The following is a 12,399-nucleotide window of genomic DNA, read 5'->3' on the forward strand; positions in this document are numbered from 1 at the left end:
TCAGGTTCTCGCAGAACCTCTTCTGTGAATGTATTTTCACCAATTAACGGGTTCTTTCCAACTTCTTGGAACTTCAGGCACCTTGATTTGCACTTCCCTGCTGTGACATTGGAGTAAATAGGGAGAAATTGTTTCTGGTGCCTGGAGGATCAGCAACAAGAGGACACCGATTTAAGCCAATTGGCAAAAGTACTAGAGGGAAATAAGGATTTATCTTACACAAGTGTGTTGTTACAAATGGGGTGCATTACCTAAAAGGGCAGTGGATGCAGTTTCAGTAGTACCTTTCATAAGAAGATTGGCTAAATACTTGAACGTGGAAACATTTCAGGGCTTTGGGGAAAGAGTGGTGTGTGGACAAAAGAGGAGTTTTGCATCTAGAATGTGTGATGGGCCAGGAGAGAATTTGAGGATGCAGTCAATCAATAATTATGCTTGCCCATCTCTAACTTTCAGATGTCTTTTTAGTCCTATTGCTATAGATACCGTTGTGCCGCTCGGAGTCAGAACACCCCCGACAGCTCTGCCTCCAACCTGGGTTTCCGCTGTGCTGCTGATGTTCTGCCAGATTACCTGAGGTGAGACTGGGCAAGCCGCTTCCTGGAGAGAGCCAACAAGAACCCGAGTATTGGCCTTCTTAAGAATGGAAAGAAACTGAATATATGCCAAGAATGAACTTGTCCTTCCAGCAGTCAGACACTGGAGCTTCCTGGAATCCACCAATAAGTTGATGAATGTCCCATCCACCAATTTCTGGGATCTTTCCATTCAGATGGTATGGCCTTGACATGTTTGCTCTTTTCACCAGTTTCAACTGATACCTTGGGACTCACTTTAAGCAGGATTCTGGTCATTGTTGATGCTAAAAAAAAATCAATCCTCTTGTTAAAAACATCACCACACTCTGCAACCTGAAGCAACACAATAAGGCTGAGCTCAAAGCATTTTTAGACCAAACTTTCAGTCAATGGCCATATAATCTGCTCTTCATCCGACAATTAGATCAAGTGACCTAATGGCGGTTTTCTCAACAGTTTTAAAATTCCAATAGATACACTTTACATGGCATAAGATCAGTCTCCAGTACCAGGTTAAAAGGGGCTGAACTGTATGGTACAGAACATCTTTATATAAATAATATTGACGATATGTAAAAGGAGAACTAGCTTGCATCTCTATATCCTCTTTAACTTGCTTAACATTACTCAAAGGACTTCGCAGTCAATTAATTATTTTTTTGAAGTGTAGTCATTGTTGTAATGTAGAGAAACGCAGCAGCCAATTTTCATGTAGCCAGATCTCATAAACAGCAAGTAAATGAATTGCCATATGATCTATTTTGGCTCAGGTATATATATATTCAAGCAACTACCCTGATACACTTCAACTAATGCTCTGGAATCTTTAACATCTGCTTGAGAGGTGAGCCTGAGCCTCAGTGTAATGCTTCACTTGCTAGTTAGTACCTCCAACTTCCTCAGTAATATATGGGGGTGTCAGCCCTACTTTATTTGCTGAAGTCTCTGGATTAGGCATTAACTACAAGCTTCTAATTCAGAGGTGGGAGTGAGTTGCTGGTCACTGCTGCTGGCTAATGCTTGTTAAGAACTGTGGGTACTTATCTCCCTGGCACAGGAGAGGAAAGGGAAAAAGCTGGGAAGGGAGTATGCTAATAAGTCTATCATATGGTCTCACTGAGGACAGCATGATTTGATGAACAGAAGCTGGAATTGTTCCAATCCACTGTCACCAGATCTCAATTGGTATTCTTCATAAATAGCTTTGCATTAATATTTGTATTTACATTGTAAAATAGAGGCATCAGAAAGTGGACACAAATACTATTTAAACTACATTAGAGAATTGCTTGTGTGGTTACATCCTAATAACAATCAGCATCTCACTTTCAGATTAATCTGTTATAAAAACTTATGACATATTCTATTTGCAATGCTAAAAACTTACACTGTGGAACAAGCAGCAACTCAAGCCAAGCTGATCAATTTGCTTACAACATTGGCACTTTACTTGGCAAAGTGGAAAACTGCACAGTCCATATCCTGTCCATAAAAAACAGGACAAATCAAATCCAACCAATTACTGCCCCATCAGTCCACTCTCAATCATCAGCAAAGTGATTGAAGATGTTGTTGACAATGCTATCAGAGGGTATTTACCCGCCAATAATCTTGATGTTCAGTTTCAGTTCTGCTAGGACCCCATTGCAGCCTTGGTCTTAATGTGGAAAAAGAGCTGAATTCCCAGAGATGAGGTGTGAGTAACTGCCCTTGACCAAGCATTTCACCAAGTGTGGCAACAAGGACCCAGAACAAAATTGAATTCATTGGGAGTTGGTTTGGGTTGTGGTGGGGGGGAAGGGTTGGTGGGGGGGAAGGGTTGGTGGGGGGGCAGGGTTGGTGGGGGGGCAGGGTTGGTGGGGGGGCAGATACTCTCTACGAGGTGGAGTCATACCTAGACAAGGGAAAATGGTTGTAGTTGTTGAAGACCAGTCATCTCAGCCCAGGGACATTGCTGCAAGAGTTTCTCAGGATGGTGTCCTATAGGCCCAGCCATCTTCAGCTGCTTCATCCTTCTCTCCATCAAAATGTCAAAGATAGGAACATTTACTCATGATTGTGCACAGTTAAATTCTATTAGCAATTCCTCAGATAATAAAGTAATTAATGTCTACTTGCAGCAAGACATGGACAACATTGAAGCTTGGCCTAATAAGTGATGAGTATCTTTTCAACCACACCAATGCCAAACAATGACCATCTCCAACAAGAGATGGTCTAACCACCTCTGCTTGATATTCAACAGCGATACCATCATTATCCTGGGGGTTACCATTGACCAGAAATGTAACAGGTCCAATTACCTAAATGCTGTGGCTACAAGAGCAGAGCAGAGACTGGGAATTCTGCAGTCAGTAACTCCCCTCCTGATTCCCCAAAGCCTGTTCACCATCTAAGAGGCAGAGTCAGGAGTGTGATGGAATTCTCTCCACTTGTGTGGATGACTACGGTCACAACAACACTCGAGAAGCTCAACACACTCCAATACAAAGCAGCCCACTTGATTTGCATCTCACCCATCACTTCAAACATTTGCTCCCTTCATGTACCATGATTACAATGTGTACCATATAAAAAACCATCTGCAACAACTGGCCAAGCTTCCTTCACACCATCCTGACTTGAAAATATATTGCTTTTCCTTCAGCATTGCTAAGTCAAAATCCTGGAACTTCCTATCTAACAGCACCTTCGACACACCTTCACCACATGGACACAGTTCAAAACTGTGCCTTACCATCGCATCCTAACGGGCAATTAGAGATGGGCAACAAATGGTTAGCCACATTTCATGAATAATGTTTGAAAATCAGTGTGTTTATATGCTTATGTGCAAATGGGTTTGATAACATTGAAGATAAATCACTTTTTTACAAGAGCATTGTGTCTGCCTTTTAATTCTGTCTTTGCTGTGTTTGAACTTATTGACTCTGAAACTCTCAATCATGAGAATTATTTCCAAGATTAGCTGTTCCCTTTATTCTATATATGTGTAATTATGTGATATTCTGAACATATTAATATCTGAACGAACATCCTGTCAATTGTTTGTATTATAAATTCCTTGTTGACATTTATAATGAAAACTTCATTTATAATGTCATGGTGTAATTGCACCTCCCACCACTGTTAGCACTGTAGTGCATCAGTTTTGTGCCTCACCTTATGAGCCTTGATGACAGAAAAACTCCCACACTTCACTCCAATTGCTGAAATTGCTGTGTTTTACCATTTAAATCAGACCATTTAACTTCTATAGTGTGTTTAAAGTGGTGAAACATCCCAACCATTTCACAGGGACGTTGACATAACATGACACTGAGCCAAATAAGGAGACATTAAGATGGGTAACCAAAAACTTGGGAAAAGAGTCCCCTTGAAGACAGCACTCAGTTTTGACTCCCTAACTGTAATGTCACAGGGGGATCGACCAGTCTGCAGCACTTATTTCAGTTTTGTTTGATCTAAATGACTTTTTATGAGAGTACTGAGTGCTGGTGACCTGATGGGGGTGGGATGACTCACAGCAGCAGCAAGCGAATCATGAAAACTAGCTCCCGGTGTGTTTTGTTAATTCAGTACCATCACACAGTTGGGGCTCAACAACTTCAAGCTACAGGACTAGCAGTTTAAACAACAGTACTACAGAATAAATAAAGGAATGTTAAAGTCGATAATTGTTCAGAATTTGATTTGCAGTATAAAAGAGTCGCTGAAGGTGACAGTAGCTCATTAACATCAGCTATCTTCGTGGCAGGTAAGTATTACTCCGAAGAGCTCCTTCGTGTTTGTGGTGCTGGCTGATTATAACCGCGCATGTTTGCTCTTCAGTGCCCTTTCCTCATTTATGGGAAGACTGTTTTGCAAATGACTGTCATTCCATGCCTGAACCTACCCGACAATTTTCTCAGAAACACTGCCGTGCTTTGCTGCTTCAGTGTTGTATCCCAGAGTTTATGTTACATACCCCCAACTGGAAGGAAGATATGCACCTATATTGTCCTTCTTCCCAACCTCAAGATATCCCAAGATACTTTATAACAAAGAAACAATATTTTTGTTGTATCATCACTGCTATGATGAGGGGAAATGCACAGCAGGTTTTCACAAACAACATGAGTCTAAATAATCAGTTTTCAGTTTCGATAAACATTTATCTGTTTAGGGATAACTGTTGGCAAAGGCATCAGGGGTAACTCCCTAAAATAAAAGCAAAATACTGCGGATGCTGGAATCTGAAACAAAAGCAAAAAATGCTGGAAAATCTCAGCAGGTCTGACAGCATCTGTGGGAGAGAATGGAGCCAACGTTTCGAGTCTAGATGACCCTTTGTCAGTTGGGGTAACTCCATGCTTTTCTTCCAAAAGTGCCAAGGTATCTTTTACGTGCACCTGAGACGGTAGATGGACCCTCAGCTAATTTCTCATACAAAAATAGCTACCTCGGTGCTACACTGAAGTGTCAGTCTAGATTAAATGCTCAAGTCACTGGATGAGGAGTTGAACCCGTGGCAAACTGACTCAGAGGTCAGAGTGCAACTACGCTTCTGGGAGTAATGCCACTCCAGGGAGCTCTCACCCTGCATTGCAAACAAGTATCTGAAAATGCTTCATTCTGTGCTGGTGAGCAGAATCGAATCCAGGAGCAGCCGAGATTCAGAGCACACTGCAGTGTTAACACCCCACTGTAATTCATTGCAGACAAAAATTCAAAATCGATGGACATGAAATTCAATGCACCATGGAGACCTATAGTGCTGCTTTGCTGTGGAGGAGTGTGCCACCAGCCACTCCCTGTGCAACCTGCATGGCAATCTGTCAGTCAAAGGGCACACACAGGGATATTCCCAGTAGTCTGAATGTGTACTATCCAAACATCACACCACTCCAGAATACTTCATTCAGACCATGCAAATCCAGGCAACGGGTTTATCAATCAGTCAGCAAACAAGTATGAAGCTGCAAACTGGGCCCTGCACTAAAGTTCCTCAAGGCGCAGTACCCAATTTGCAGGTAAGGTCATTTTATTTAAGAATTTCTGCTATCACAAACTGCCTGGAAGTACTCTGGAGCGTTTTATGGAATGTTGGGAGTTTTTGGATTCACCCGCCAATGTTGCTGCTTCCTCACAGGGGCAAAGGAGTAGGCAACCTGTCCACATAAAGGGTGCAGTAGGTGTGAGGGCAACAGTGGTAGTGCCCCTGGCACTGCAGCACAACAGGAAGATGAACCAGAGGCTGAGGAGAGGGCAGGTTCAGCCAAGCACATCATCAAATTGCAGCCAGACTCTTCCATGGTCCTTGACAGTGACAGGCTGTCTGGCAGGCCAACTAATGCACCAAACATCTCACTGTGCATTCTCTTCAGCCTTCTACTGCGTGCCACCCCATTGCGCTCCTCATCTGAGACCTCTGTAGGGGTAGCGGGTCTCGTTTGAGACCTCACCAACTAGCAAGCAAATCACCTTCTTCCCTAGTCTTGCTGCTACCCACTTATGCCCGCATGAATGACCACCACATGATCCCAACTCTATCCAAGCCTCTAAGGTACGTATGGTGTCAGTGTCTGAGCTGGCAGCTAAGAGTGTTGCTCCAGTAATGGGGCCTCTTCATCAGTGCTGTGCTGTGACTCTCCCTCTGTATTCCTCCTTGGGCAGCTCCCACTGGCCAGGTGGAGGAACTTGGGAGTCTAAAAGCAGGAAATCAGGGAAGATTGGGTGAGGGACATGGAGATGGGAATGGGAGCGATGTCCAATTGCCGCTTACTCATTATGCCAAATAGCAGAATGAGAGTGAACTGGAAGTTGAAAAGGGGTCAGAAGGCAGGAAAATTTGATTCGATTTATTATTGTCACATGTATTAGTATACAGTGAAAAGTATTGTTTCTTTTCACTGTATACTAATACATGAGACAATAATAAATCGATACAGACAAAGCACACCGTTCATAGAGAAGGAAAAGAGAGAGTGCAGCATGTGGTGTTACAGTCATAGCTAGGGTGTTTGATGGCAGCAGGGAAGAAGCTGTTCTTGAGTCAGTTGGTACATGACCTCAGACTTTTTCCTGACAGAAGAATGTGTTAGAGAGTATGTCCAGGGTGTGTGGGGTCCTTAATTATGCTGGCTGTGCTGCCAAGGCAATGGGAAGTGTAGACAGAGTCAGTGGATGGGAGGCTGGTTTGTGTGATGGATTGGGCTACATTCATGACCTTTTGTAGTTTTTTGCGGTCTTGGGCAGAGCAGGAGACATACCAAGCTGTGATACAACCAGAAAGAATGCTTTCAATGGTGCATCTGTAAAAGTTGGTGAGAGTCGTAGCTGACATGCCAAATTTCCTTCGTCTTCTGAGAAAGTAGAGGCGTTGGTGGACTTTCTTAACTATAGTGTCGGCAGCGGGGAGCAGAACAAGTTGTTGGTGATCTGGATACCTAAAAAGTTGAAGCTTTTGACCATTTCTACTTCATGCCCATTGGTGTAGACAGGGGCATGTTGTCCACTATTCTTCCTGAAGTCGACGACAATCTCCTTCATTTTATTAGCATTGAGGGAGAGATTATTGTCATTGCACCAGTTCACCACATTCTCTATCTCATTCCTGTACTCTGTCTCGTCATTGTTTGAGATCCACTGTGGTGGTGTCATCAGCAAACTTGAAAATCGAGTTGGAGGGGAATTTGGCCACACAGTCATAGGTGTATAAAGGGTATAGTAGGGGCTGAGAACACAGCTTGTGGGGCACCGATGTTGAGGATGATCATGGAGGAGGTGTTGTTGCCTATTCTTACAGATTGTGGTCTGGGGGTTAGGAAGTTCAGGATCCAGTCGCAGAGGGAGGAGCCGAGGCCCAGGCCACGAAGTTTGGAGATGAGTTTCATAGGAATAATAGTGTTGAAAGCCAGCTGTAGTCAAAAAATACCTCTATCCTCAATGTTCTCAACAATGCCCAATGGCATGGAATCTGTTGCTGCCAGCCCCATGATGCTGAAAGCCATCTTCTAGCTGGGACAGGAAAGGCAGGCTTTCTTGTCTCATGCTGATTCTCTTCTGCTCCTTTCTACTGTGTTTCACCTTCTCGTGCTGTGTAGCAGGAAGAATTTCAGTAATTATCAAGCACTGTGTTTGGGTGATCTTTCTACCATAGCTAAATAGCTGGAAGTTTGTGGAGGCAGTGAGAGGCAGGTGCGAGTCTGGCGGCATTGGTAGGTGCTTGAGGGTGAAGTGGAGGATCTGGACATTGGGTGTGTGTTCTGTGTTACAATGCACTGTTGGGTGAGTGATGTGCCGTGGTGGGTGGGAGATGTAATGTGAAAATCCATTTACTGACCTTTACCACCCACGTGAGGTCATTTACATATCTTGTAACACTGCTGTCAAGTCCTGAGTCCGGACTCAAGAGTTGACCTCCCCCACCACCAGCTTCCCATCCCTTTGGAGAGTGTTCCTTCAGCACCTCCTGTGGAAATACAGCCTCTCTCCTTCTGTCCAGATTCATTACTAATGCCACCAGTAGCAAATCCATCACTTTTCTCTACCCTGGTATCTATCATTTAAATTTCATCAATATTATTCAGTATCACTTCCCTTTAAGGAGGGGGATTCGGGCAGCACGGTAGCACAGTGGTTAGCACTGCTGCTTCACAGCTCCAGGGTCCCGGGTTCGATTCCCGGCTCGGGTCACTGTCTGTGTGGAGTTTGCACATTCTCCTCGTGTTTGCGTGGGTTTCCTCCGGGTGCTCCGGTTTCCTCCCACAGTCCAAAGATGTGCAGGTTAGGTTGATTGGCCAGGTTAAAATTGCCCCTGAGATGCGTAGGTTAGAGGGATTAGCGGGTAAATATGTGGGGGTAGGGCCTGGGTGGGATTGTGGTCGGTGCAGACTCGATGGGCCGAATGGCCTCCTTCTGCACTGTAGGGTTTCTATGATTCTATGATTTAAGAGGAATAAGCTGGCAGCACTGTGTTGTATCGACAAAACATTGTCAGGCCCTACTGCTGAATGCAAAGGAAGCCGGAAGTATGAAAAGAAGAAAGGAGCATTTTTCTCACTCGGCCACAGGCTACAATCGTGCAGGTGATGTGGCCCATTATGTTGCCCAGCTCATTCAGAACTGCTGAGGCAGGTGGAGAATCGTGACCCCTGTACCCAAAACACACAAATTCCAATCCTAATGTGTATAAAAGCTGGAAACTAAAGAGTTAACCTCTGTATGTTTTGTCACTTTTGAATAATGAGCATCGTTTGAAGGCCAATATTTATTGTTGGTTCCTCGTTACCTTGAGGATTGACGTACTTGAACCATTGACATCCAATCATTGAGTCATAGAGTCACAGAGGTTTACAGCATGGAAACAGGCCCTTCGGCCCAACTTGTCCATGCCGCCCAATTTTTACCACTAAGCTAGTCCTAATTGCCCACATCCCTCTATACCATCTTACTCATGTAACTGTCTAAATGCTTTTTAAAAGACAAAATTGTACCTGCCTCTACTACTGCCTCTGGCAGGTTGCTCCAGACACTCACCACTCTCTGAGTGAAAAAATTACCTCTCTGGACTCCTTTGTATCTCTCCCCTCTCACCTTAAACCAATGCCCTCTAGTTTTAGACTCCCCTACATTTGGGAGAAAGATATTGACTATCTACCTGATCTGTGCCTCTCATTATTTTATAGAGCTCTATAAGATCATCCCTAAGTCTCCTACGCTGCAGGGAAAAAAGTTCCAGTCTATCCACCTCTCCTTTTAACTCAAACCATCAAGTCCCAGTGGCATCCTAGTAAGTCTTTTCTGCACTCTTTCTAATTTAATAATATCCTTTCTATAATAGGGTGACCAGAACTATGCACAGTTTTCCATGTGTGGCCTTACTAATGTCTTGTAAAACCTCGACAAGACGTCCCAACTCCTGTATTCAATGTTCTGACCAATGAAACCAAGCATGCCGAATACCTTCTTCACCACCCTGCCCACCTGTGCCTCCACTTTCAAGGAGCTATGAACCTGTACTCCTAGATCTATAACTCTCCCCAATGCCCTACCATTAACTGAGTAAGTCCTGCCCTGGTTCAATCGACCAAAATGTATCACCTCACATTTATCTAAATTAAACTCCATCTGCCATTCATCGGCCCACTGGCCCAATTGATCAAGATCCCGTTGCAGTCCTAGCTAACCTTCTTCACTGTTCACTATGCCATCAATCAAAAGCAGATTTCATTGCCAGGAAAGCAGACTCCAAAAATTTCAGTGCCTATATTTAAAATGTTGCAATATTTCTTTGTGAACTTTGACCACTTCCTGTACTTTAAGCTGAAAGCAGACCAGTTAGGTGGTACCTAGAATCCACTTTGTTGCAAATCTGATATTATTCACTTCAAAGGACAAATGGATCAAGTCTAACCGGGTGGTCACCGAGTACTAACTACTAAGTTCAGATGTGACAGATATTTAATATTGATTAACCTGGTCACAAAAGAAAAACAAAACTCACCATTAGCAATCAATCGTCTATCTCATCCTGGGATACTACATGTATTAATCATTATCAGACATGGTCCTAGAAAATGAGGCAGGCCTGGTGGAGAATGTCAGAATGGGGGAGCAGTTGGGAAATAGGGATCATAATATAATAAGGTTCAATATTAAGTTGGAAAAGGATTTTTAAAAACAGTCATGGATTAAGATCCCAGACTGGAAAAGGGCAAATTTTACAAGTCTAAAAGTTGAACTGGAGCAGGTTGATTGAAAATGTATTTTGGTGGATAAAACAGTGGAAGAAAAATGAGAGACTTTCAAAGGAGAGATGAACAGGGTGCAAGCTAGGTACATACCCATGAGAAATAAATATGAGATATTCAAATCTAGAGTACCTTGGATGACCAAGGATATTGATGAGAAAATAAGGGAGAAAAAAGAGGCGCATGATGAATGCCAGAATAAAAATAACTTTAGCAATCAGGAAGAGCATCTCAAATTCAGGAGACAGGCTGAGGCTGGAATAAGGAAGGCTAAGAGGAAACATGAGGAAAGGATGGCAGGCTGCGCTAAAACAAAGAGGAAATTGTTCTTCAAACATATTAATGGTAAAAGATTAATGAAGGATTGATAGGGCCCATATTGGACAAGCAGGGTAAACTAATCACTGAAGCAGAAGGTATGGCAGAGGTACTAAATGAGTACTTTGCTTCTGTCTTTATCAAATTAGAAGATGGTGACAATGGCCCAGTTGTAAATGTGGATGTTGAGCAACCGCCCAATATAGTGATAGTTAAAGAAGAGGTGCTAAGAAGCCTGGCAGCACTCCAATAGAGAAGTCACCCGGCCCGGATGGGATGCATCCTAGATTGCTGACAGAGATAAGGGAGCAAATTGCGGAACGGTTAACAGTAATTTTCCAGGCCCCTCTGAACACAGGATTAGCTGTGGGGAATTGGAGGATTGCAAATGTGACGCCGTTATTTAACAAAAGAGCAAAAGATAATCCAGGAAACTGCAGAACTGTCAACTTGACATCAATAGTGGGAAAACTGATGGAGACCATAATATAAGATAAATATACACGTGGAGAAAAATAAGTTAATACTAGACCGTCAGCATGGCTTTGCAAAGGGCAGGTCATGTCTGACAAATTTAAGTGAGTTCTTTCACTAGGTGACACAGGCAGTGAATGAGGGTAGTGCCGTGGATGTATATTTAGACTTTCAGAAAGCATTTGATATGGTGCCACAAGGCAGGTTGGTTAGCAAATTAGAAATATTTGGGATTCATGGGTTCTTGTAAGCATGGATTAGAAGTTGGATAAGAGATCAGAAACAGGGTAGGTACAGATGAAATTTCTCAGACTGGAGACAAGTTGGAAGTGGTGTTCCCCAGGGATCAGTGCTGGGAACCCTGCTTTTTCTGATTTATATAAACGATTGAGGGATGGGTGTTGAAGACAAAATCTCTAAACTTGCAGGTGATACTAAGCTAGGGGAAATAGTGAATTGTGAGGGTGATGTTGAGCAAGTTCAGACATTGACAAGTTATGAGCTAATGCAATTTGGTAGAAGAAACATGGGGAAACAATACAGGCTCAATGGTACAACTTTGAGGGGTGTACAGGAGCAGAGGGACATCGGGGTTCAAGTGCATAATTCGCTGAAGGTGGCCAGACAAGTTGAAAAAGTTATTGAGAAGGCTTATAGGATCCTTGGGTTTATAAATAGAGGCACAGAGTAGAAAAGCAAGGAAGTGATGCATACCTCTACAAATCATTGGACAGACCACATTTGGAGTATTGTGTTTTAGAACATAGAACAGTACAGCACAGAACAGGCCCTTCGGCCCACGATGTTGTGCCGAGCTTTATCTGAAACCAAGATCAAGCTATCCCACTCCCTATCATCCTGGTGTGCTCCATGTGCCTATCCAATAACCGCTTAAATGTTCCTAAAGTGTCTGACTCCACTATCACTGCAGGCAGTCCATTCCACACCCCAACCACTCTCTGCGTAAAGAACCTACCTCTGATATCCTTCCTGTATCTCCCACCACGAACCCTATAGTTATGCCCCCTTGTAATAGCTCCATCCACCCGAGGAAATAGTCTTTGAACGTTCACTCTATCTATCCCCTTCATCATTTTATAAACCTCTATTAAGTCTCCCCTCAGCCTCCTCCGCTCCAGAGAGAACAGCTCTAGCTCCCTCAACCTTTCCTCATAAGACCTACCCTCCAAACCAGGCAGCATCCTGGTAAATCTCCTCTGCACTCTTTCCAGCACTTCCACATCCTTCTTATAGTGAGGTGACCAGAACTGCACACAATATTCCAAATGTGGTCT

At 43.4% G+C, this 12,399-nt stretch overlaps 1 protein-coding gene across 1 annotated transcript in view; it reads left to right on the plus strand.

Moving 5' to 3' along the window:
• Positions 1-3,454, plus strand: part of LOC144491510 (formylglycine-generating enzyme-like) — a 122,389-nt gene extending 118,935 nt beyond the window's left edge. Inside the window, exons 9-10 of the mRNA XM_078209413.1 lie at positions 469-2,379; positions 2,430-3,454. Of these exons, the coding sequence (XP_078065539.1) occupies positions 469-582 (114 nt within the window). The 3' untranslated portion in view covers positions 583-2,379; positions 2,430-3,454. The remainder of the gene's footprint in view (positions 1-468; positions 2,380-2,429) is intronic.
• Positions 3,455-12,399: the final 8,945 nt, after the last annotated feature.

This window comes from Mustelus asterias, chromosome 3, assembly GCF_964213995.1.
Source record: "Mustelus asterias chromosome 3, sMusAst1.hap1.1, whole genome shotgun sequence".
In the NCBI taxonomy this organism is placed as follows: domain Eukaryota; kingdom Metazoa; phylum Chordata; class Chondrichthyes; order Carcharhiniformes; family Triakidae; genus Mustelus; species Mustelus asterias.